Genomic DNA, 27,424 nt, shown 5'->3' with positions numbered 1-27,424 from the left:
ATTTTCATTAAGCTTGACTAAAATGTTTCTGTCATTGGGATGATGTGCATTAGCCATGAGTCAGTCACTCTGGCCTAATATCTAGGAAAAAGTGGGAAGATGATATATATTCCTAAATAGGGGTACATAATTTTCAAAAAGAAAATATGTGGGCTGTGAATAATAATATATCAGTATTACAAATGGTCAAATTAATGGTTTCCACTCTAACTCAAACAGTTGAAATTGTATTATCATAAAATTTGGTGATGATCTTTGTGGGAATAATATCTCGCCAAAGTTTTATGAGCCAGTTTGCTGGTGGAACCTCTGAATTATAGCACTGGTATAATTAGAAATTTGCTTTAAACTTGTGTACGCTCAAATATGTTTAAATCTTCTAATCATTAAACTTGATCGGGATGTAACCCAGACCTTAAAAGTGGCCTATATTGTGGCACTTGTTTTAAGTAATGACAGATCTAAAATGATTATCAATAAAAATCGATGTTCATTTCATGATGCAGATGCTTATGATAAATGTTTTACTGCATTCAGTTGTTAATGGCAGAAAGTGTATGAGTCTCACTCTGGGGCTTAATGCATTTTGCCTAAAGTCTAAGCATAAAGTGTTGTCTCTGATAGCCTGTGCGTACTGCACAGGCTAATGTGAGATGACAGTTTATGCACATGCACTAAGCCCAGTTTTGCTCAGAGCGTGACTTTGCTAATATTCATTCCTCCACAGGAGTCTCTGTCGTTCATCACCAATGAGTTCCGGGACCAGATCACATATGTGAGCCCGGACGGCTCCCCGCAACCCCGGATCACATCCTGGACTGGGATCCGGTACATGCTTTCTGAGGTGAGATATAGCATGTGATAAATAGTATCCGGTACATGCTATCTAAAGTGATATAGATGGGTGATATATGGGATACAGTAGATGCTTTCTGAGGTGAAATATAGACGGATTATAAATGGGATCCGGTACATGCCTCCTGAGGTGAGATATAGATGATCAATGTATGGGATCTGGTACTCGCTTTTTGAGGTGAGATATACACCGGCATCCGGTACATACTTTCTTAGGTAAAATATAGACGGGTGATAAATGGGATCCGGTACATGCTTTCTCAGGTGATATATAAAAGGCTGGTATATTGTTCCAACAATTGCTTTCTGAGGTGAGGTATGGAAGGGTGATGATATGGGATCCGGTACATGCTTTTGGAGTTGAGATTTAGAAGGGTGATTTATAGTTGCTCTGGATGTGATAAATTGTAGGCGTACTTGTTTTAAGAATGTTGTATCTGATTTGATGACAAAATTGTTGCATGTAATTAACCTTTCTATATGACATAGTTCACCAATCTTGTGCTCAATCATGACTGTTGGAGACTCATATTGTGAAAACTGTTCATAACACATGTGGGTAAAGCGTCCTCCCATATTAGCCTGTGCATATTTCACAGGCTAATCAGGGACACAACTTTCAACCTTCACTGGATTTTCGTTTAGAATAGACATTACAACAAAAAAATCCATAAAAGCAGAAAGTGTTGTCTCTGATTAGCCTGTGTGGACAGCACAGGCTAATTTGGGACGACACTTTACACACATGCATTAAGTCCTGGATGTATCTTATTGTTTGCCAGGTGATCTATGGCAGCTACAGTACAGATGAGAATGATCATGCATTAAGTCCTGGATGTATCTTATTGTTTGCCAGGTGATCTATGGCAGCTACAGTACAGATGAGAATGATCATGCATTAAGTCCTGGATGTATCTTATTGTTTGCCAGGTGATCTATGGCAGCTACAGTACAGATGAGAATGATCATGCATTAAGTCCTGGATGTATCTTATTGTTTGCCAGGTGATCTATGGCAGCTACAGTACAGATGAGAATGATTATGCATTAAGTCCTGGATGTATCTTATTGTTTGCCAGGTGATCTATGGCAGCTACAGTACAGATGAGAATGATCATGCATTAAGTCCTGGATGTATCTTATTGTTTGCCAGGTGATCTATGGCAGCTACAGTACAGATGAGAATGATCAGCAGAGCCTGAGTGCCATGATAGACTACTGGGTGTCACCCACCGCCGTCAAGAAGGACTTCGAGGTGGCCCGATGTAAGTTTATTCATCTCTCGATATTGTTATCACTGAACACTAGAACATTTCTGGAAAAATGGGGTTTAATACATGTGCAATACGTGTTGTCCCAGATTAGCCTGTGCAGTTTATAGTAACTGGTGTTTTTAACTTTTTAAAGTTAAAACTTAAAATCAGTTTTTTGTTGGTTGAGTTAATTATTATGTCCCTGCAGACAAAGTAATAGAGGGGCTTTGTTAGAGTTAGCCTGTTGGTTGGTCAGCTTGCATAAAATGTTATAATTTTGTAAAGTGACTTCTTCAAATCTTTCAAATAATTCACTGAAACTTCCAAATTTAATGTCATCACCATGAATTGTACATATGCAAGACATACCCAGCCTTCCACACATACGAGTACATGAGTTATTATGCCTTTTATATTGCTAACAAAATAGCCCTATTGTATTAGTCACATTTGTGACAGAGAACTATAGTTTGATTTGATTGGCTGATTACATTGGTTACTATAGGTATTTGTAAGAATTTGTGCGGATTTTTTGTGATCTTGCCACCAATAAAAAATACAGCTTGAGTTGTCATTTATTCATCAACTTATGACTCTAACCAACCAAGTAACTATGTATAAAGAAAGTAGACCTATGAGGAGTAAAAGTAATTTGAGCCGGGCTCTGGAAATATTACGCATACTATCCAACTTCATGTCACTATGTTATGTCTAGTGAAATACCGGCACCCGGCAGCATTCTTCAACCCCAATGTGCGCCTCAGCACCCTGATCCAGGCCCTTGAAGGGACCAACTACCACGCCCTGGACATACCAGAGGGCTGCCACATACATCCCAATGTCGAGGTCAGTTAAACATCTTGGTTTCTATGGTTACAGTTCTCTGGTTTCTACAGTTACAGTTCTCAGCATTATTTTGTTTGGTATGGTAGCGGTAGCACTTCATTTACCATGGCAACAGTTGTTGCTGACTTAACTATCACTATTTTATATATAGTTATATTTCTATATTTTTAGTTTTATTACACTGTAACTGACTGATTCATGAAAATAAGTTTAAAAATAGTTTGTACATGTATTGAATTTCTCCATTAATTACTGTGTCCAATTATGGTAGTTTGCAGTTGGATTTCTTAATCGTTTTTATATATTTATATTCGCCATGGAAAAAGTATAAGAATCTGAGCTTACTTAAGGACATCAAGAATGAATTATATTCCATGCAAATTAATCCATTTATGTTGCTAATGCATGTTGTCAAAAAGGTTATTATGTATGTTAACCCTCTTACAGCTGGGTCAAGTTAACTATGTAAGTAGTATTAACAACAAAACAACAGAATAACTCCCTTACCTTCCTATGTTTCCCATTGTTCCCTGTACCCCCTCCGACCCTTTCATTTTGTATTATCTAGTATGAGATACGGCAAACGCTTTGTATTTTCCAGCAGAATTTTAATTATTTGCAATTTATGTATCAATTAAATAACAAAATAAGGTTCTAAGGTAAGAATGTGTTTTTTTCAGGAAGTGATGTTGCAATAATACTGCATTTTTAGTTTTTAGGCTCAGAGCTTATACATAAGTACTTCATGATGTCATTGATATATCAGCATGTCATCAATCTATCATAACATATCATCAATATGCAATACACAGTTAGGTAGATGTAATATTTATTGGTTTTGCATATATTGTTACGTAGATCAAATATGCAATTGTTCATATATGATATAAAACATCTTCTCGCTTCTCGGTAACATACCAACATGTTCGAGTCTAACCAATATGTTACATATATCCTTCCATAGACAAATCAAGTCTCTTCAACTAAAATATTCATATAAGATTTGTGCTGAATAAACAGACCTTTAACTAACACTTTATCTCATCAGAGCATGAAGTGCTCAAGGAGAGCTATTGTGCTTACCCTATGTCCATAGTCAACTTTCAGCTTGTTACCTCTCTAAAGGCCATATTTATGACTCAATCCTCATGGTCTTGGTCGAATGTTTATCTTGACATTGTTTAGGCCCAGACCAAACCTGGATCATGTGCGTCTAAAAACAAGGTCACAAGGTCATATTTTATATAAACTTTGTTACCTTTTTAGAGGTCTCATTTTCCATCAAATCTTAATGAAACTTGGTCAGAACAATATCAAGGCTGAGTATGATGCGTCACTTGGGTTGCCCGGTAAAATCTCAAAAAAGACTTTTAACCATTCTAGAGGGCTCATTTATGACGCAATCTTCATTAAACTTGGTCAGAATGTTATTTTAGACAATATCTACATGAAGAATGAATCTGTGTCAGATATTTTTGAAAACAAGGTCATCAGGTGAAGAGAAAACCTTGTTATCACTCTAGAGGCCACAGTTATGACTCCTAATAATGAAACTTAGTTAGAATATTGGCAATATTTATGCCAAGTTTGGCTCTAGGTCAGATGCATTTAAAAACTAAGTCACCAGGTCAAAACTTACAAAAAAAATTGAGGGCCCCTTTCTTCATGAAACTTGGTCAGAATGTATATCTTGACAATATGAAGTCCATGTTTGATCTGGTTCGAGTGGGGTCAGAAACTAGATCACCTTGTCAAGTCTTCAGCAGCTGGTGTCTCAGGGGAGCGCTTAAGGACCATAATGGCACTCTTGTATTTACAACAAGGTCTAATACAGAACATGCCCTCTGTCACTGTTGACCTTCTTGTTCACAACAACAATAATGATGAGGATGAAATATTTCTTCACTAATTGTTTGTATTTCATGCACATTTAACTGATGTGTTGTGTGTTTTAATCACCCTTCATTTCACAATCTCAGACTCTCAATTCAATTTATTTTTTGCTAAACTGAGCACGAGCTCAATATTTGTGAGCTTGACTTATTACATATTGTTCGTCCTTTGCCCACATTATCTCAGCAGAATCTTAAAATGGGTCCAGTCCTATGAAAAACATGGCAACTAGGTGGCAGTTGTCATGGCATAGCTATTAATTAAAACCTTGTGAACACTCTAGAAATCACATTTAATGCCTAATCTTCATGAAACTTGCGCAGAAAATTTGTTCAAAATGATATCTGTCTTGAGTATGAAAATGGTTCTGTTCTGTTGAAAAACATGGCTTACTTAGAGCCTTTGGCCCTCTTGTATATGTCATTTGAATAGTGTCTTATGTAATTCTAATTAGGTAATGATGACTGAACTGAAACGGCTTTTCTGAAAGAACTCAATAACTAGAACTGGTTTTTTTTTTAAACATGGACAAAATTCATGTTTTTTACATTTTGTAAACTGTAACAAAGTTTCACCTTTTCGTTTAATTTGATTGTAGAAAAAACTCTGAAAATCCATGGTAAAACATGCCGGAAACTTTTTTTATGCACATTTTTCTAGGAAAAATCTGTTTGGACAGTTTGGAAAACAAAGTGAGAAAATTTGGTAGAGAAACTTATGAAATTAAGCTTATTTCATTTCAGTTTAGTTTATGCTTTTACTTTCATCAATTGTTCATAGCTTCACAAACATTACAATTGTAGAGAACAAAAAAGGATGATTTGCAAAAAGGAGAAAATGACAAAAATATTATAGACGTGACCAACTTGGTATGTTTTGCTGTATGGGTACATGTTATGTGAACAGTGTAGAATCGATTACATATTTTGGTTTGGCTGAAGGGGTACATTTTATGTGTGAATAACATAATTTTATGGGCCTGTGGTGGATGGCGGGATTGTGGTCGATGTGGATAGTAACACAGTGCAAAGGCATCAGAGATGTGTGTCATTATATATTATTATTTTGCACACTGGCAAATTATTTAACTATTGCAAATAACCATGCTGATGCACAGGAATACAAAATATTATTATTTAGCTGTAAATATCTTAGCTTGAATCATCTCATGAAGTCACATGGAATATATATACAATTGCAAGGTTTATCATACTCATAGGATACTGTTTGTATACTCTACATGTACAAACAAATGTATAGCAATATATGACCAGCTCATAATGTACATAATATAAAAATGTGTTTTGTGGTATATAAATAGTAATACAAACTGTGTATTTATTTATAACTCCTAAATGTTATGTAAATAATAATAGTCATTGTAAAGCAGTTGCTTTATAACATAGTTGCTAGAGTCAGATAGTCAGAATCTCTGTTAGTTGTTGAACTATTGTTCATAGTTTAAGGTAGTGCACCTCTAATGGGCACATATCCAAATATAATCTAATTAATTATTTTCTTAATCAGCATCATTTCACTGAACTACATGCAAATTTGTAGGTAGGCTTTCCATGCTTTTAAAAAAAATATACCGATTTTTTCAAAACCACCCCCACGCTCGGCTTTTGTCCAGTTTATTTTCACCCCTGGGGTATATAAAAGTTCCATAATTCATTCAAATTTCCAAATATGGGCATGCAGTTGGTGTGTACAGATGCTGTAAAGGTGTTTAAAGTTTAAACAAGATGAAATAAGTATTCTTTTACAGACATTTATTTTTTACACATTTTTATCTATGGAAGAGCACCATGAAATGTAAGTGATTTCAGCCAAGTAAAAATTGGGTCGGTTAAAAACAAAGTGTCATAAAATTCAAAATAGTATCATTTAAGTCATATTTTAAACTTAGTTTTTACAGAAACACTATATACAGCAAAAATACCAAGAACTAGACAGATTTACCGTTTACTTTTTGAAATAAAAATAAAAATGCAACATGCATGGTTCGTATTTTCAACAGTAAATCACCCAATTTCGCCATAACGTTGTTTTAATTTTAACAATTGAAAAATGTGCATAAAAATTGCAACATATTTAACAATAAATATAGCTTATATGCCATATTAAATCAAATTACGTTAGAAAATAAATAAAACGCGTCGCAAAAAAGTATACGTCGTCGGCAGGATTCGAACCTGCGCGGGAATATCCCAAAAGATTTCTAGTCTATCGCCTTAACCACTAGGCTACGGCACCTAATAGTAGGCTCTTCAACCTTCGAAGAAATCGCGGGAAATCATTAGAGGTGCACTACCTTAAGCTACAAAAGAAACCTTTGCATTCATTTGCCATATGGGCAGTGCTCTGTGAAAAAGGGGGTTTAATGCAAGTTCGTAAAGTGTCGTCCCAGATTAGCCTGTGCAATCTGCATGGGCTAATCAGGGACAACACTTTCCACTTTTATTGTATTTTTTGTTTACAGAAAGTATTTTCTCAGCAAAAATCAAGTTTAGGCGGAAAGTGTCGTCCCTGATCACCCTCTGTGGACTGCACATGCATTAAACCCCTTTTTCACAGAACAAGGCTCATACGTTAATTCATCACATTAATGTGCTGCTTGTGCCAGAAACTATCAACGGTTTTTATCAGAGATATAAAAAATTATATAAGTCAGATTGGTGTTAAGAATTATAAGTGCATTGAAATGTTCAAATGTAACAAAACTTAAAATAAAATGTTTTTTTTTTTTCAAGATAAAGATTTGTTTTATATATTTCTTGAATACAAGTCCTGCAATATGATTCTATTGGTTATATGAAATTATGCACGTCATTTCATTTTGTTCCTACGTCAAAAATTATGGTTGCTATGGCAACAACAAAAATTCTGACAATGGTGGAATTTCTGACTATGGTGGAGCCGGTAGGGGACTATATTGCTTGGCAATAGTCTTGTTTTGACAATATCTAAGCTGAGATTGAATCAAGGTCATGTGCTTCCTAAAACTAGGATCCAGACCCTGTTGTCTGTACAATAATGAAGGTTGTAAAGCTATGTAGACTGTACATTGTTCCCGTTGTCCTGCTGTTAAAAGTTTGTGTATTGTAGGACACACATTCAAGACTGCAATGCCAATGCTACCACACTTATTATAATCTAGCTCTTTCGTGTATATATGTCATTAATGATGCAACCTGTTCAACTTTCCTTTAATATTGACAATGAATAAAAAGCAGTGATTTGAAAATAAATGTTTTTAACAACAGTCTAGAAAGTTGAAAATGGTTATTTTCATATACGATGCATAATGAGCTTATATATAGATGGCTATTCAGGGTCTGTAATAAAAAGGATTAGGGAAATAACACTATGCATGCATTAATAAAACCTATTTTTGCCTGCAGACCCTTCTTGGAGATGACCAGTATGTGTTTACACGCCTCAACAAGGTGTTTGACGCCATGCCATCCACTGAAACCCTGTCTCACAAGCTGTTCCAGAGACCTCCATCGCCATTTGAAGGTAACACCATGTTAACAAGTATGACAGAAAATAAAAACGGCAGTTTAATTTGTATCAGCCAGAATTTTTCAATGAAAAGTCTTGGCTTATAGATTAGCATTAATCAGGCCAGTCAACATTTACACAAATGGAAGGTCCTCTATCAATATTTGAACATAGTTTTTTAAGTGGTAATATGGCAACCATAGCTTGAAATAGCAATACTTCTTATGAAACAATGTCACACACACACACACAAACATTATTTTCCCCTTCCACACCTCATTACTGCTTATACTTGAACTGGGCTATTCAATAAAAATGATTTTACTTCAAATGTCAATTTCACACTTACAATAAATGATTACATGTAAAGTAAAGAAAACTTCAGTTGATGCTCAGTTTCAAAAACACCAATGTGCAATTCTGTATCAAAGCAAATATATAATGTCAATTTGAGACTAACTATTTTATTTTCTCTTTCAAAACTACATACATTTCTCCAATCTGGACATGTAACCTCATTCCCAACATACAAATCTGGTTTTAATATGTTTTTAGCATTTTTCTCTGGTTTCAATTACAGACATGTCTAGATTTATTTTAACATGATAGCAGAAATACAAACATCACAAGTTGTAATCAAACACATTTTAATAAAATACTGAAGACAAATGTTAAGAAGTGTTAAAATTGTACCACATGTAAAAATCTTGAGAAATATGAAAATTGTACTAATTCTACAATGTCATTGATTGAGTCCTTTTTCTATGCTAGCAGATATGAACCACAATTTTAATAACCAATAGGAAACAATTTCCTTGACCCTACAGCTGCATTCTTTCCCACCGTAGGTCCAGCACTGGCCAACATCAGCAACCAGAGTAACAACCCATCAGTGGTGGGGCAGGGCGTGTATGCCACGGCAAGCTTTGCCTCGTCCAAGATGCGCAAGGATGTGGAGCTCTGGGAAATCTGCCATACTATGCTGCAGAAGGTACCCAAGGCTTACAACAAGGTAGGATTGGATGTGTTTCATAGGGTAACAGATAAAAGCATACTTGTCAAATGTGATGGAGACTAAGAGTAAATCAGTGTTTACACTTCCCACTGTCAATGTTTTTTGTCAAATTTGAGGCAAATATTTTACACCATTCCCAATCTTAATAAGTATATATTTTTCTGAAATGACTGCTAAAAATTCCCAACTGAAGGTTTCAAAAAAATAATCATTTTATTTTTAACAGTAGTTCATTTCCCTATTCAGCTCTATAAGTTTAACCTTAGTAAATATAATATTGAAAACTTATTAATGAACAATTTTGATTTTAAAGTATTTGTTGGCAAAAGAAAACAAACACCAATGTCACAATTTTTGTCAAAAAAGAAGGAATTTTTCTCAATCAAAAGGGCCCCAGCCCCAAATCTTGAAATGGTGAAAAAGAAAACACTGGTCAAAGATAAAAGCTTTCCCATTGAATTTAAACTCCATCAAAAATCTTAACATTTCTGCCCTCATCAACTTGTATTTGTAAGCTCATGTCCAGGTAAGCTTTTATCCTACATTCTTGTAGTATGCATAAAATTAAAGCCCATGGTAAACACTTGGTTTATGCTCAGATGATCTGTTCCTATGTGGTGTCTTTCACAATGTTTGGTATAAAATACATTTAAATAGCACTGGTTGATCAGGGATGAAACTTTCCGCTTTTTGGATTTTGTCATTTAGAAGGATGTAACTTCTAACTTAAATTCCTGGGTAAGTGTTGAAATTCCTGGGTAAGTGTTGAAATTCCTGGGTAAGTGTTGTTCCAGTTAAGCCTGTGCGCACTTCACACACTTATCTGGGAATACACTACGCCCACGCATTAAGCCCCATTTCCCCAGAGCGAGGATCATATGTAGTATAATTTATTGCTTGCTTTCAGGACTACATCGTTGAGAAGGTGAAGAAGTTGGGAGGGTTCACGACGTTCAACTGCTTCATCATGAAGGAGCTAGAGACCATGTACAGGCTGCTCACAGAGATCAAACAGACACTCACGGTAACAATAGATGAACACACTACTGGAAACAGAGACACACACTCACAAACCATATTCCCCTTTCAGGCAGTGATACCAGCACTGACTCACAAACACATCATAAATATTTATTGCCTCTTGAACAAAGTTGATGTGAAAATTCTTATATGATATGACAACTTTTTATTCTCCCGGATCGAATGATCGGGGGTATATTGTTTTTGGCCTGTCTGTCTGTCATTCTGTGGAAAACTTTAATCTTGGGTAAAGTTTTGCAATATTGAATAACCTTTGGTTTATTGAAGATAGCAACTTGATATATGACATGCATGTGTATCTTACGGAGCTGCACATTTTGAGTGATGAAAGGTCAAGGTCATCCTTCAAGGTCAAAGATATGGCTTCAAAGCGGCGTCAAAACTTTAATCTTGGTCATAACTTTTGCCATATTGAAGATAGCAACTTTATATTTTTCATGTGTGTGTATCTCATGAAGCTGCACAATTTGAGTGGTGAAAGGTCAAGGTCATCCTTCAAGGTCAAATGTCAAATTTATGGCTTCAAAGCGGCGCAATAGGGGGCATTGTGTTTTGGACAAACGCATCTCTTGTTTGCAACTGAAACGATAATTTTGTTTATCTGTGACCTTTTTAGCATTGTGAATGAGTAGTTTAGCAACAATAATTTATGTTAGCTAGTTCTCATGATACATAAATGAGCCTCCGTCTGTGAAAAGGGGGTTTAATGCATGTGCTTAAAGTGTTGTCCAAGATTTTAATCTTGATTTTTGCTAAGAAGAGACTTTCTTGAAACGAAAAATATTTAAATAAACGGAAAGTGTCGGCCCTGATAAGCCTGTGGGAACTGCACAGGCTAATCTGGGAAGACACTTTACGCACATGCATTAAACCCCCTTTTCACAGAGCACAGCCCAAATATATTTTCCCCTCTGTTTGTAGATGATCCGTAACGCCTGTGAGACAGAAAGCCTTGGTGACCTGGTGTCTGAGACCGTCCTGTCAGCTGCAGACGACCTCTACAACCTGCGTATCCCTGCAGTCTGGTGTCACATGTCAGGGGCGTCTGCCCCTCCCCTCACCTGGGGACTGGGCTCGTGGCTCAATGAGCTACAGAGCAGGTGTCACCACTTCGAGAAGATACTCATTCAGGTATCCACTACTGGTAGTTAATATTGGAGCCTTGTTTTGGGAATATTGTGTTTATTGCATGTGCGTTAAGTGTCATCCCATATAAGCATGTGCAGTCCGCACAGGCTACCGGTAATCAGGGACAACACTTTCCCCTTTAAGGGAATTTTTTTGGTTCAAAGGACATTTCTTCTGAACAAAAATCCAGTTCTGGCGGAAGTTGTTGTCCTAGATAAGCTAATGCCGACTGCACAGGCTCATCTGGGATCACTCTTTACGCACTTGCATTAAGCCCTGTTGTCCAAAAGCAAGCCTCATTTGATGATCTCATTTCCAATGTCTTTAGAATGTATGCTCGAATATTTTTTTATTTTTAACATGTTTCATTTGGCATTTCAGCTTTTGATAGGACTTAACATGACTTGTACACCGAAAAAACGCAGATTAATTCTGTTTTATTCTTAAAAAATATAGTTTAAAATGTCACAATGTATACCGTTTGATTTTTACAATTTTGTTGTCATTACATAAGATACCAGAAATGGCATTTAATACCTTAAAAGTAACGAAACTTCAAATCCAAGGGTAATTTGATAGTATGCTAAGGGAAAGTACTACCTCACTTATATTGTTAAGACCTGTTAAAAATCTTTTAAAGCGTATGAATTTTTTGCAAGCCAGGTACATCCAACAGTAAACAGTCAAATAACCTTTCTAAATAGCTACACACATTGTTATGTAATATAATCTTATAAGGAAAGCAGTCTAAATGTAATCTTCACATAATTTGTAAGTTTATAAGAAGTTCCATATATGGCTTAGAAAGTCCTCAAAACAACAACAGACTATATACAGTGGTAAATTTAGACTCATTATTTCGAAACTGGGCTTAATCAATGTGCATAAAGTGTCATACCAGATAAGCCTTTGCAGTCAGCTAAGGCTAATCAGGGGCAGCACTTTCAGCCTACAACTGACTTTTGTTCAGAACAGACCCATAAGAAAAGCAGATAGAGTCGTCCCAGTTGTCTGCTCAGGCAAGTTTTCAGTTTTTGGAGAACGCACCTCAATTGTCTTTATCCTAGTATAAAGCTCTTCTTATCATTTGCAGGGCCGTGAGAAGTTCCCGGCGTACTGGCTCGGCGCGTTCTTCAACCCGCGCGGGCTGCTGGCGCTCATGAAGCAGGACTACATCCGCACGTACTCCACGGAGCGCTCTGGGAACTTTGAACAGTTTGTGTTCCAAACTGAGGTCACATCAAGGGACAAGGACCATGTAAGCAGATCAAAAATGTTTTGTCCAGGACTGAGTTTTACCAATCTTCTTAACCCTTTACCACTCAGACACACATTATGACCAGTTTGTAGTCTCTTAGAAAATCAAATTAAATTAAAGACCTTTCTTACTAGATTCAAGTTGAAAAGCCTTAATTTCCAATCATAAGATGCTAATAAGCAACTAAGAGCATAAAACCTGAACACACTGTGAGTCTCTTACAGGTTGTCCTGGTTTAATGCTGGTTGCATTTAGCAATTTTCACTTTGCTTCTGAGCGGGAAATGGTTAAGGTATATTTTGCATGATGCAAAAATGTATCTTCTTCCATATGCAACCAGGGTAGCTCCATATCAGCCAGCACAAGAGCGCGGCCTGGTCAGGTGCTACCTTGTTTGCAATAAAGTCACACAAGGTTTTGCTGTCTCCTTAGTAGGCATTATGACTCCACATCAGAGTATGCAGGGGCTTTGCTGGAGTTACACTGTTTGGATATTTCCGAAGGCCCATTTCTGCACAAGGCTGCTCATTTTTTTTTAATCTTGAAATTTAAGTGTATATTTAAAATTACAAAAGAATTGTAAGTGTAGTTGTGTGTAAACAACATACAATTAAAGAGGATTTATAACTATCATGATGTCTGACATTGCTGAGCCAGGGTTTGTGTTCTGTTGACAGCTGCGGGATCCGCCACAGGAAGGCATGTTTGTGTTTGGGATCTACATCTGGGGCTGTGCCTGGGACAAGACCACAGGAGAGCTCCAGGACTCGCCGCCCAAGTCAGGCTTCGCCCCGCTGCCCGTGGTCCACCTCACCTGCTGGCCCGTCAATGAGAAGCCAATAATGCAGGATGCAAACCGCGCGCCGGAGACCTACCAGTGTCCCATCTACGCGTCCCGTATAGCCACCCGGGACCCTATCATGGAGCTGGACGTGCGGCGCGAGGGCATCCCCTCCACACGGTGGGCCCTGAGAGGGCTGTCAGCCACAATCAGGCCTTACTAGGTCACCCTGGAAATATCAGGCCTTTTTAGGTTGACCCCGACAACACCAAGGAGTTGTGACGTGTCCTGTATAAGCCAGAGTTATTAAGGGTATTTTGAACATTATTTCCTAGTTAAGTGCCAAGTAATTATTTGCTCCACATATACCTGCAAAATGTTTTTTTTATTCGAAAATTCAAGAAATACGTTGTGACTGTGTTTTTTAGCTCGGCTGTTTTAGGAGAAAACCTGAGGTATTGTCAAAGCCAGCTCGCCGTCCGACATCCGCCGTCCACGTCGTGCTAAAACCTTTACATTTTGTTAAGGTTTTTAACATTAGCTCTTAAATCAAAGTGCTTCAACCTACAACTTTGAAACTTCACATGTAGCTCCACCTTGATGAGTTCTACATGCCACACCCATTTTTGGGTCACTAGATCAAAGTTCAAGGTGACTGTGACCTCTAAAAAAAAAAAAAATTCTGACAAGCTTTCATTTATTAAAAACTGCCCCCGCAGCCGAGCGTGGCATCCGTTATGCGGTGCTCTTGATACTTGTTCTCTCCAAAGAACTGCTGTGACTATACTGCTGATGAAAAGCCTTAAGTGATTGAACTTGTTAATAATAACAATTTGTGTTATCATTTGTAACTACTTTATTGTGATTGTATGTTTGCAGATGACAATACCATGTTTATTGTTCTGGTATTCATGTTTAATGACTCTGTTTTATTAATGTGTGCATTTCTTTAAGTTTCATTACAGTTCAGTCTATATTTTCTATGCATTATACTGCCAAAGGGATCAGATGTTCTAGAGCTTTACCCAAGCCAAGTTTCTCACCATCAATAAATCCACCCACCCCATATATTGTTGTTTCACCTTTTATTAAAATACCATTAGTGGCAATGTCCTTCGTTGATTGGTATCTCAGAATTTGTCATCTGATTGTCCATGTAAATGATGAGTGTTTTTTTTTCTCCACAAAGGTGACTTAAAGTATTTCAATAGTAGATGTGAGATGTGTACCTAACTGCCTTTTATCATATGTACTGGTACACATATTTTTAATGATGGGTTTCTTTTTGTTGAACATGTTATGAAAATAATGTGTTATTGGAAAATGGATATAAAATAATTATTTTTGGTCAATATACATGGGGGTTACATAAATTGAATTATCAATTTTTCTTGAATATGTATACTTGTGTGTTTACTGCATGATGACCATCTAAAAGATGTGTGCCTTTTTCATAAATATAGAGTATTTATTTGCATGTGGTAGTGTTATATGTTAAAAAAAGATGTGTTATGAAGGTGTTGTGATAAATGATGTGTGATTGTTCATGTATTTATTTATATTCTTGTCAGTTAAATTTGATTGCTGTAAATGTTGTTTTATTCTTTATGTTACTTTGGTTGTTATTTTCACCTTTATATGTGAAACAAAGATTACAGGCCCATTTAGCAACAGCAGTACAATTGCATAACAAATAATTTTCAACAACAATTTTTGACGTTATAAACACAGAGCAAAGATACATATAAACATACCAAATTCTTTCTTAGCCTATTTTGTTAACACTTCTTAACACTAAAATTGATTTAAGCTGGGCCCGAGACTTTTATTATATGGATCTGTTCAATTTTTAATATTATCATAAGGGTTATTATATAAATTTATTTCAGCATGGGTAATGTTTTGTTTTGATTGTTTTAATATTTAATCATTTATGATGATACAATCTTTTTATTTACGTATGATGCTTTAACAAATTAAGAAACAAACTGAAAGGATACAAAATAATAGACAAGTTTCCCTTCAAACCAACAGATACCTATGTATCAGTTTACAATAACCTAAGTATTGTGTGATATTGAAATGTTTAAATATGCATATTGCTTGTTGTTTTGAATTGAAAAGAAAGAATAAATCTGTTACTGAAACAAAGGAGCTAGCTGTTGCTTTTTAGCTCACCTGAGCACAACGTGCTCATCGTGAGCTATTGTGATCGCCTTTTGTCCGTCGTGCGTTGTGCGTTGTCAACATTTACCTTGTTAACACTCTAGTGGCCACATTTATTGTCCAATCTTCATGAAACTTACTCAAAACATGTGTCCCAATAATATCTTGGACGAGTTCGAAAATGGTTCCGGTTGATTGAAAAACATGGCCGCCAGGGGGCGTGGCAGTTTTATATATAGCAAACCTTGTTAACACTAGAAGTCACATTTATTGTCCGATCTTCATGAAACTTTGTCAGAACATGTGTCCCAATAATATCTTGGTCGAGTTCGAAAATGGTTCCGGTTGGTTGAAAAACATGGCCGCCAGGGGGCGTGGCAGTTTTCCTTATATGGCTATAGTAAAACCTTGTTAACACTCTAGAAGTCACATTTTTAGTCCAATCTTCTTGAAACTTTGTCAGAACATGTGTGCCAATAATATCTTAGACGAGTTCGAAAATGGTTCCGGTTGGTTGAAAAACATGGCCGCCAGGGGGCGTGGCAGTTTTCCTTATATGGCTATAGTAAAACCTTGTTAACACTCTAGAAGTCACATTTTTAGTCCAATCATTATGAAACTTGGTCAAAACATGTGTCCCAATAATATCTTGGACGCGTTCGAAAATGGTTCCAGTTGAATGAAAAACATGGCCGCCATGGGGCGGGGCAGTTTTCCTTGTATGGCTATTTACTACAAAACCTTGTTAACACTCTATAAGTCACATTTATTATCCAATCTTTATGAAACTTTGAAAATGGTTATGGTTTGTTGAAAAACATGGCCGGCAGGGGGGGGGGCGCAGTTGTCCTTATATGGCTTTTGTGAAAACTTGTTGACACTATATTAGCCACATTTATTGGCCAATCTTCATGAAACTTGGTCAGAACATTTGTCCCAGTGAAATTTTGCCAGAGATTGAAGCTGGGTCATATGAGCTCAAAAACTAGGTCAAAAGGTCAAATATAAAAAAAAAAAAACATGTTAAAAGTCACTTTTTTGGTCCAAAATAATATTCATGAATCAGCTTGCATTTTTTTAGAATAGTCTAGTTCCTTTGGCTTTCAGGTGAGCGCCTTAGGGCACCCGATGGCCCTCTTGTTTATTATAAATTGAAACTACTAATTATAGACCGTTCCATAATTTAGTAATTACCCAATTATCTCCCCTGAATACTCTCCGCGTCCGCCATTACACTACTGCCAAACAACCGGTAACATATATAAGAGAGCACCGATTATTCAACGGGTGAATTTCTTTCTTTTTGTAAAACTTGTTTGTTTGTCATGCAAATTGTATGAAATAAAGTTTTTCTGCTAGAGGAGATGTTAAGTTAGTGTTATAACAGAAAAATGTTTGAAAAACGTGCATTTTTTAGGTATTTGTCTAGGAAAATAAACACGTTAACACATTAAAAAAAAACCATTTAATTAAACTAAATGCAATATTTATCATTTGATTATATGCATCAATCTTAAAATCGCGTAATCCTTTGCATTCCAGCGTTGAATTGCCCGTTTGTTCTGCATAATCCGATTATCTCGTTTTGATCAGATATTATCCAGACTTAACTAACAACATGGCGTCATCCCGGGGTGTCATAAACCACACTGGGTGGCAGATGACAGTCTGGTCATTAAACACAATTGATGATGCCACCATGTCTTCTCTTTCTGGTAGTATTAAGCAGTCATTTGGTTTAATATTTTACCTCCGACATACTTAACAGTTGCGTTCATTAGATATGTTACATATTGTACAAATTAAAAGTTATGTCCAATATAGAATATCAGAAATTGTACACCGTAAAGATACTAGCCCGTTTAATCCCTGGTTTAATTTATGAAAAAAAGTATTTGATAATTATAAAATTTACCTAAAAACATAACATTTAACGTATTTAGCGGGTATCGGTTAATTAAAACTACGTCATTTCGTATGAAGATTTAATGGTACGGCAATGCACGAACGACATCATAAAACAAGAAATTACATTTGACACGAACGGGGGTAAATATTGTTTAAAAAAAATATTAATATAGATATATGTGTGTTAAAATGTTAGATATTTGCCACTCATACTCACTAGTAACGAGTTTTCAATATACATGAATACACAGTTCAAATTGCATCATGTAAAGTTGTGTTTTTCAGTTGTATGTTTATATTCCTCAATAGCGTCATTCTCTGTACAAAACCCATCAAATTAAAATTACATGTTAATACTGTCATGCACTTCGCTTTTAATAGGGCTTTGTAGTACGTTTATTTTCAATGCACCCCTTATACTTTCTATTACTCACGTGTTTATCACACTAACGTACTCATGCCATTCATAATTATATTTTTATAATTAGATGTATTACTATTGTAATTTATTGAAGCTTTTCTGCAAAAAATATTACGGCTTATGCATAGAGCTCTTTGTTGTGTCAAATTGTCGGCCTTTCAGTCTTCAGATAATCTTTAATTTGATGCTTATGCCGCGTTTTTAAAGTTGCAAATAAATGTATTAATAAATTCGTTTGGCGCTTAATAATATATTTTTGAAATATTTTTTAGGTGTTTTTTTCGGAGTTTTTTTGTGTGGATTAATTGACTAAACATTTGGTGTCGTTATCCATATGTTTTGCGTTACTTCAAAGACCTATAAAATACATTTTTAGTATTTTTTAGCTTTATAGCTGTTAAATGATTCACAGATGAAAATATAGATATATCACAAAGATCACATTCTCTTCATCTTCCGAATAATCACATAAAAGATCGTCAAGATCAATATCACTCTCTCATAATAAAAAGCTCGTTTTTTAACGTGACAAAATTCCATAATTAAATATAAATCCAAACCACAATTTTTTATCTTTGATATCAGTTAGAACAAGAAAAATAAAGGAAGGCGTATCAAAAATATCATACTTAATATAATATGTTAAGATTTTGGAATGTAGATTTTTACCACATGAGACCAATTACAAACAATTAGCGGTAATTAATTGCGCGAGAATCTTTAATAAGTATTAATTAAAATATAAATTGCTTGATGTTGCGGCTATTAAAATCAACACAACAATACATGCGTGATTTGTTTGTGAAACGTTAAAAGTAACAAGTCTAAGACATAGTATGAGCGACTGAACCGGCAAATTTTCGCCGATGATTACCACTTGATTACAGATATAAAAAAAACAAATACACGAAAGCATTTTAAACATTTTATTTGTAACAATCAATCTCAACTTCAAACAATCATTTAAACAACAAAAATGTGATAATCGCCTCACATTAATGCATTAAGTAATTTATTTATCCGACAACGGTTAAGCGGGTATTCTCTACGTTTTTGGCTTTTGGAATCGCAGTCTCGCACCAGTTAGCAGCAGTGTAATGGCGGACAGTCACGTGACTGACAATATGGCGGCGGTCAATTTATCGATTATGGAACGGTCTATATGCACGGACATATGAGTAGCGTTCTCTGGAAAACGAGGCTTAATGCATGTGCGTAAAGTGTCGTCCCAGGTTAGCCTGTGCAATCGGGGACAACACTTTCTGCTGAAACTGGATTTTCGCCAAAAGAGACTTCCTTGAAACAAAAAATACCATACAAATTGAAAGTGTCGTCCCACATACTGCACGGGCTAATCAGGGATGACATAACGTACATGCATTAATTTAAGCCCCATGGTCCCAGGGCAAGGCTCATACGTATTTTATTCCGACACAAATGGGAAGGAATTGCGCAGTGCGAGTCGCGCTGCCCGTAAGTTTGACCCACGAGTGTGTTTGGTGAGTTCATTTGATAATGCCTACGCCGTTACATTTATATTACTATTTTTGGACAACCTACTGAAAATGATGACCGCGTGGAGACGTCGTGCTGCATTAACACCGTTGCCCTTAGACATGTATGACAAAACGAACAGGAATGACTTTTGTTCGCTTGCATAAGTATGCAAGTTCGTTCGTATGAGTTCATGTGCGCATTTTCATGTGCTTACATAAGTACCGTCGTATGTAAAAGTGTATCATTCGTTTATAATCTATCTCTCAGTCTAAATGAATTGATTCAATTTACATTAGTGTTAAATTTCCTATGACGAGCCATCATAGGGTCAGGCCATGTCACTGACTCACCTCGAGATAACGATGTCGTTCGTGTAAGGACACTGGCATACACTGGCTTGCATAATATGGGTACGTACAAGCAGCATGTACTTTATTCAAATAAAAAGAACACCTCATAATAGTTTCAAATATCATGCCAACATGTTGTCCACTAATATCCACTAACATCTATACAAAAAATAAGGGTATTTAGTTCGGATCAATTTGTTTTGTTCACTTTTTACGACACCCAATATTTCCCCACTAGTAGAATAAGCAATGACACGCAGAAATCTTCGTAATCTCTTGCTTTAAAAAAAAATAATTTTAGCAACTTTAAAGCTTAATAAGCGAATATGATCTAAAATGGAAAAAACTGCTCAAGCATTCTGTAGTATTGTTAAATAAGCCAAGATTAGCAACTTAAGCAAAAAAGGATACAAAGCTCAACCTGGAATACCAAAAATACAAATGTATGGTTAGCGCAAACAAAATACAAATGTATGGTTAGCGTAAACAAAATACTAATGTATGGTTAGCGCAAACAAAATACAAATGTATGGTCAGCGCAAACAAAATACAATGTATGGTTAGCGCAAACAAAATACAAATGAATGGTTAGCGCAAACAAAATACAAATGTCTGGTTAGCGCAAACAAAATACAAATGCATGGTTAGCGCAAACAAAATACAAATGTATGGTTAGCGCAAAAAAAAATACAAATGTATGGTTAGCGCAAAAAAAATACAAATGTGTGGTTAGCGCAAACAAAATACAAATGTATGGTTAGCGCAAAAAAAAAATACAAATGTATGGTTAGCGCAAACAAAATACAAATGTATGGTTAGCGCAAACAGTTTGGAACGGTCGGGCTTGTGGAAACAAAGAACATTTGTTTACTCCTCGTGAACTGGAAACCACAAGACACGTGTAAGAGAATGTATCATATCACGCACAAAACGTGTGTGTTGTTTACCGAATAACGGGGTGGTGGGAACTACCGCTGATGTCTTATTGTTAAAAATACAGGTCCCCTGTATTGTTATATCTGCTGCGATACAACATTTGCATATGGGACGTGCTCTGTGAACAAGGGGATTTACTGCATGTGCGTAAAGTGTCGTCCCATATAAGCCTGTGTAGTCCGCACAGGCTAATTAGGGACGACATTTTCCGCTTTTATTACATTTTTCGTTTAAAGAAAGTCTCGTCTTAGCAAAAATTAAATTAAGGCGGAAAGTGTCGTTCCTGATTAGCCTTTGAGGACTGCACAGACTATTCTGAGACGACACTTAACGCACATGCATTAAACCCCCTTTTTAATAGAGCGCGGCCCAAATTTAATGTATTAACCGCGCTCTGGGAACACGGGGCTAAATGCATGTGCGCAATGTGTCGTTCCAGATAGGCCTCTCCATCTTAACTGGATTTTGTTCGCTAAGAAGAGACTTCCTTCAAACGGAAACACCATAAAAGCGGAAAGTGTCGTCCCTGATTAGCCTGTGCGGACTGCAGCACGGGCTAATCTGAGACGACACTTTCCGTATATGCTTTAAGCCCCGTTTTCACAGAGCGAGATTCATATGTATAAACGTCCGCCAGGACCTTGGTGAAATTGCAGTACACGCATGGTAATATTCATCTTCCCCGATTATTCTAAGTACGCTGACATGTTTAGTCTACGTCTGTAATGTGGAGTTAAAAAATAAACACTGTTCTATTTACAAACATATCTATCGAGCACAGCCGAAACATGCGTTTATCATTTACAGATGTGCAGCAGTGGGCAATATCTGCGTTATACAAGGTCACCATGCATTAGTCATTCGGGTTGCCATGACATTCCATTTAAGTACATTTGTACTGTGTTATTTCAATTTTAAACACCAAGCTGTTACAGAGAATGTCTTTGTATTGTAGGCTATTAAAGCGACATATACTGACATAAATCACTTATACACAAAGTAAAACTACAGCTGCACCATCAGGAGAGAAAATTTATTATATCGTGCACTTCTGTATTCACGGAAAAGGACCAATTTCCAAACAGTGAGACACAAAACAGACGTAGTAGACAAGGTACACAAGGACGCAACAAACAAACAAATCAGAATAAAACTGGGTAAACCGCCTTGAAACGGTCAATTCAAAGCGTTCGGGTTTGAACCGGTTTTAAGGAGCTTCAAACCTGACACTTCGCCAAAAATATTTTTAAAAAACGTGTTCGTGTAAAATAAAAATATCCTCAAAGAATCGCAATTACAAATTAAATAGTATTTAAACAGAATGCAATTTAATTGAATTTAAATGATATTTTTTTAATGATTTGATCACACCAGAGCAGAAGTTTTGTTATTTTCTGAGTCACCATTTAAACGAGTATCAACTGAATGCACGCAGTCTGGTCAGGGGATGCACCAGTCTGGTCAGGGGATGCCCCAGTCTGGTCAGGGGATGCACCAGTCTGGTCAGGGGATGCACGCAGTCTGGTCAGGGGATGCCCCAGTCTGGTCAGGGGATGCCCCAGTCTGGTCAGGGGAATGCACGCAGTCTGTTCAGGGGAATGCACGCAGTCTGGTCAGGGGATGCCCCAGTCTGGTCAGGGGATGCCCCAGTCTGGTCAGGGGAATGCACGCAGTCTGGTCAGGGGATGCCCCAGTCTGGTCAGGGGATGCCCCAGTCTGGTCAGGGGAATGCACGCAGTCTGGTCAGGGGATGCCCCAGTCTGGTCAGGGGATGCCCCAGTCTGGTCAGGGTAATGCACGCAGTCTGGTCAGGGGATGCCCCAGTCTGGTCAGGGGATGCCCCAGTCTGGTCAGGGGAATGCACGCAGTCTGGTCAGGGGATGCCCCAGTCTGGTCAGGGGAATGCACGCAGTCTGGTCAGGGGATGCCCCAGTCTGGTCAGGGGATGCCCCAGTCTGGTCAGGGGAATGCACGCAGTCTGGTCAGGGGATGCCCCAGTCTGATCAGGGGATGCCCCAGTCTGGTCAGGGGATGCCCCAGTCTGGTCAGGGGATGCCCCAGTCTGGTCAGGGGAATGCACGCAGTCTGGTCAGGGGAATGCACGCAGTCTGGTCAGGGGATGCCCCAGTCTGGTCAGGGGATGCCCCAGTCTGGTCAGGGGATGCCCCAGTCTGGTCAGGGGAATGCACGCAGTCTGGTCAGGGGAATGCACGCAGTCTGGTCAGGGGAATGCACGCAGTCTGGTCAGGGGATGCCCCAGTCTGGTCAGGGGATGCCCCAGTCTGGTCAGGGGATGCCCCAGTCTGGTAAGGAGATGCCCCAGTCTGATCAGGGGATGCCCCAGTCTGGTCAGGGGATGCCCTGTTCGCTAATGAGGCCATCAAACCTTGCGTAACGTTCAAGTGTTTGAATACTAGTAGTTGGACGTGTCTCTTTAAAAAAAAAAAAGTTTTCAATGTGTTTAAGTGTTTCTATTGTATTTAATCTAGCCGGATATAGCAAACAGTTGGCATTTGAGGAAGTGCCAAAAATAAACAAACATGAGTCAGCGCCAACATTTTTGCCCTTGAGCTAGATATCAATATGTCGCTGCACAATATGTTTAATAGATAAGGCGTAAAAAAAGTTGTTTGTTTTCACTAACCCGATCGTCCCAAATTGTTTGTGCCGACCCCATTTTTAAGATTGTTTAAAATATTTTTTTATTACCGGTAATTTCATCGTATCCACTTTTACGATTAAATTTGCGATAAGGTTTGCTACATTCGACCATATCCTCTAAATGAAGTTTAAAAAACAACATTATATAAAAATCTGAAAGAGACTATTGAACATAGATTGGCAAAAGTTCTTCATTTCCTCTCGTATTCTTCTTTAAGTGGAAAATCGTTAACGAAAAACATGTTAAGCAGCCCTACATTCGCTTTTTGCGATGTTAAAGAAGACAAATGTTATTTTCTGTTTAGCCTAGTTCTACACCTCACGGATATCGAGGTTTTGCACAAAAGGCTACTTACGAAAACTAAGATTAACTTTATATATAATTTAAGCATAAATACGTTTATACATGTGCTAAAATTATCCTCATAGGTCGTCCTGAAGCGAAATATGGTTTATAATTCATTGTTTATCTACTCAATTAAGAACGCAAAAGGAAGTGCCGATGCAACTGCACTCATCGGGCATTTTTTATTTGTTATCATTTCAATTTCATGTACTAGTATGTGACATTTGTTGTCAGACATGTTGCATTTTGACAGCTCCATCGTGCAATGCATTACGATTATCAGGAATTTATGCTACATAATATTTGGTTTCAAATCGTTATTAAACAAGTAAACATTAAATGTTATTAAAAACAAGTTCAGGAATTGTGTAAGTAAGCGAGCCTTTGGCGAGCTTACTAACGAATTTCCTGGACGAGTTTAATAAAATATGGTATGAAAATTTAATGACAACGAGTGTCACATCTTTTCTAGTACATGCCTTTAAATGAGCAAATTTAATAAATATTTACGCAAATATAATGATAAATCAAGATAATGTTTACATTTCGTGACGTCATTTGACGTCGTAACGTCATTTCAGCAAAATAACAAAATGCGATTGGTCAATCGAACGGAAACTAATTCAATGAAAACGCTTTAAAATATATTACACATGTGTAACGTTAAGATAAAAATATTCGTAATGGTTATATTACATGGGAAACAGGGTATGGCATGTGATAAATATATTTCAAGATATCTGATTTTTTAAATTGCTAAATTTACTGGTATTTCAATGTATGTTGTACTAATGAACATGTCTTTTGATATGAAAATTGATTTCGGCTTAATGGAAACTTTTTTCTGATCGAATTTGGCGCGCAAAATAGTACGGATAAAATCTGCGTCGAAAACGTTTGCTTTATGGAAAACTGATAAAAGACGCGACTTAAGAGTCAACTTTTGATCGAGGTAAGTAGAATGGAGATAAAACAGCGTCAACGATGTGGAAAGTGAACTCTTTGTAGTAATGTCCTTGAGTTTAGATTGTCGACAAATATAAAATAAACAGAACGGCGGGCAGGGAGCGATAGCGACTGACAAAGTCCATAACGTTTCGTGATCAATCATATCAATAATGTAATCTCATCAGCTAATGTGGGACACATCTCTGTGGAAAGTACAGAGTACATGACACATATGAAAATGCTGAATGATATGTTAGCCAAGTTTGTTCACGTGTTTACATTAAAATTATTTGATTGAAATGACGTCGTTTTTTACGTCATGCCTTGGTTTTTCAAGCGAGATTTATGCACACAATAAAAATGTCGTTGGATTCGGTGGGGCATCGATTTTAATACATTGGTGATAATGAAAAACATATATTTTAAAATGTTATTTACTAGAATCACTCGTTAAATCGATATTCCACCGAATCCAGCAAATATCCTCTAACAAACTGCTTAGACTGTTATAATTATTTTGCTATATATGATGTTACCGTGTTTTTATTTTGTGATGTTATGAATATATTGATTAATAAACTGACAGGACACAAAACACTGCACAAGTTTTCATTCAAACCAACAGATCCCAATTTATCAGTTAACAATTGCCTGTCAGTGTATTGAATAATATTAATATTTAAATTATATTATTCACATTGTGTGTTGTTTAATCTTGTTAAGGAAGAATAAAACTGTTTCTAAAACAAGTGAGTAAGTTATTTCTTAGTTGTATCTAAATGTGTACGGACATATGAGCCCCGATCTGCGCGTTTAGTGTCGTTCCAGGTTAGCAAGTGCAGTCTGCAAAGGCTAATCAGGGACGACACTCTCTGTCTAAACTTGATTTTTGCTAAGAAGAAACTTCCTTTGAAAAATAATACCATTAAAGCGGAAAGTTTCGCCCCTGATTAGTCTGTGCGGCTGCACAGGTTGACTGGGGACGACACATTACGAACATGCATTCAGTCCCGAATTTTTTTCAGTGCAAGGCTCATGTGCAGTTGATGTCGACACAAAAGGGAAGGAATTAAGCAGTGCGGATCGTGCTGTCCGTGTGTTTGATCCAATTAATTGGTGTCGTGTCTTCGTTTGATATAGTACACATAAGTAAATTTATAGTATTATTATTATTGTAAAAAAATTCATGATAACAACTACCGCGTGGACACGGCGTGCAGCATTAACACCGTTGCCCTTACGGATATACCAGACGGGAATAACTATTGTTTGCTTGCAAACGTATGCAAATTCGTACGAGTTCACATGCGCATTTACTTACATAAGCACCTTTATATCTTTTAGTGTGTGCTTAGTCCATTATCTCAAAATCTAAATGAATGAGTTCACTGTACATTATTTATAGATTTCTTGTTCTGTAATGACGGGCCATGATACGGTCATGGGTATGTCTACGAGTGTAATCATGATATTGGCCCAGTTTACGGTCCATGTCAAGGCCTCACCCTGTTTGACTCCTACAGATAACGATGTCCGTCGTTTAAGGACAAGGACATATACTGCTGGTTTAAAACTTAATACTGAATACGGCAATACAATCGTGACCTTTCTTGCAATCCATCCCGCAAGGTATCAAGTTCAGTTCGCGGTCAGTCTGTCAGGGTATCGTTACAAAGCTATCGCGTTTTCTAAGGGGAAACTAGATTTGTTGACCAGAAATATCTTAAAAGAAGAATATCGGCGTTTTTAATTATTACCACGGCATGTAAATAATAGATTATTAATGTGTTTCTAAGAAGAACTTTATAAATGCGATTTTAACTGATTAAATAAGATTTTATTCACAAAGTTGACTAGCATTTTCGCAATGATTCACGATAATATAAATAATTAAATCAACTAGCAATCTACGACAAACGACTAAAGCAGGTGTGTTCGAAAAACACGCGTATAAATATTAGGAATTATGAGGATTCGCGTTTGGCCGATTAACTAATATGTTTTTATTACATGTTCACTCATTAACTAATATGTTTTTATTACATGTTCACTCTTCTTTTGTACTTCTTTGTCTACACACTTTAAACGTATCTAATAATTAGAAATAATCCACGAAAAACAGCGCAACATCTTGTAATTGATGAGAGTGTGATGCAGCTAAAAACTTCGAGAAAAAGGCTTTCGCCATCTTTGATACAGAGCATGTATTGTCTTGAGGGCTATTAACCCATTTATGCATAGTGGACTCTCCCATCCTTCTAAATTGGATCAATTTATTTCCAAAATAAGGGATGTCTAGTATATTTATGTCTATATTTAGAATATTTCTTACATAAATTCCTTTAAGCAAACAGCGCAGACCCTGATGAGACGCCGCATGATGGGTCTACGCTGTTTGCCAAGGCCTTTTTTCTAGACGCTAGGCATAAATGGGTTAAGGAGACAGATACTGACATGTATACACAAAGTGAAACTGCACAGAGTGGTCTAAGTGATAGACTTCTACTCCAGGGGTCAGTGGTTCGAGCCCAGTTGAGGGTTACTTTTTTTTCTTTCATTAATTTTATTCTTGTTTTTTCTTTTACTGGAGCTTTTTAGATCCAGTGTTTACATTT

The 27,424-nt window shown here is 36.9% G+C and overlaps 1 protein-coding gene and 1 long non-coding RNA gene across 2 annotated transcripts in view; both read left to right on the top strand.

Annotated features, from left to right (window-relative positions):
- The window catches only part of LOC127853503 (uncharacterized), a 201,866-nt gene extending 184,764 nt beyond the window's left edge, over window positions 1–17,102 (top strand). Inside the window, exons 95-104 of the mRNA XM_052388058.1 lie at window positions 728–844; window positions 2,008–2,119; window positions 2,823–2,953; window positions 3,401–3,418; window positions 8,251–8,368; window positions 9,202–9,365; window positions 10,276–10,392; window positions 11,331–11,540; window positions 12,631–12,795; window positions 13,473–17,102. Coding sequence (XP_052244018.1) covers window positions 728–844; window positions 2,008–2,119; window positions 2,823–2,953; window positions 3,401–3,418; window positions 8,251–8,368; window positions 9,202–9,365; window positions 10,276–10,392; window positions 11,331–11,540; window positions 12,631–12,795; window positions 13,473–13,799 — 1,479 coding nt within the window. The 3' untranslated portion in view covers window positions 13,800–17,102. The remainder of the gene's footprint in view (window positions 1–727; window positions 845–2,007; window positions 2,120–2,822; window positions 2,954–3,400; window positions 3,419–8,250; window positions 8,369–9,201; window positions 9,366–10,275; window positions 10,393–11,330; window positions 11,541–12,630; window positions 12,796–13,472) is intronic.
- A 2,657-nt stretch (window positions 17,103–19,759) lies between these two features.
- LOC127853514 (uncharacterized) lies at window positions 19,760–25,965 on the top strand. Its single transcript, XR_008036647.1, has 2 exons — window positions 19,760–19,978; window positions 25,835–25,965. It is a non-coding gene; the product is annotated as an uncharacterized LOC127853514 (long non-coding RNA).
- The last annotated feature ends 1,459 nt before the right edge of the window (window positions 25,966–27,424 follow it).

This window comes from Dreissena polymorpha, chromosome 12, assembly GCF_020536995.1.
Source record: "Dreissena polymorpha isolate Duluth1 chromosome 12, UMN_Dpol_1.0, whole genome shotgun sequence".
Taxonomy (NCBI): domain Eukaryota; kingdom Metazoa; phylum Mollusca; class Bivalvia; order Myida; family Dreissenidae; genus Dreissena; species Dreissena polymorpha.
The sequence above is the reverse complement of the archived record's forward strand: the minus strand, read 5'-3'. Positions and strand labels throughout refer to the sequence as shown.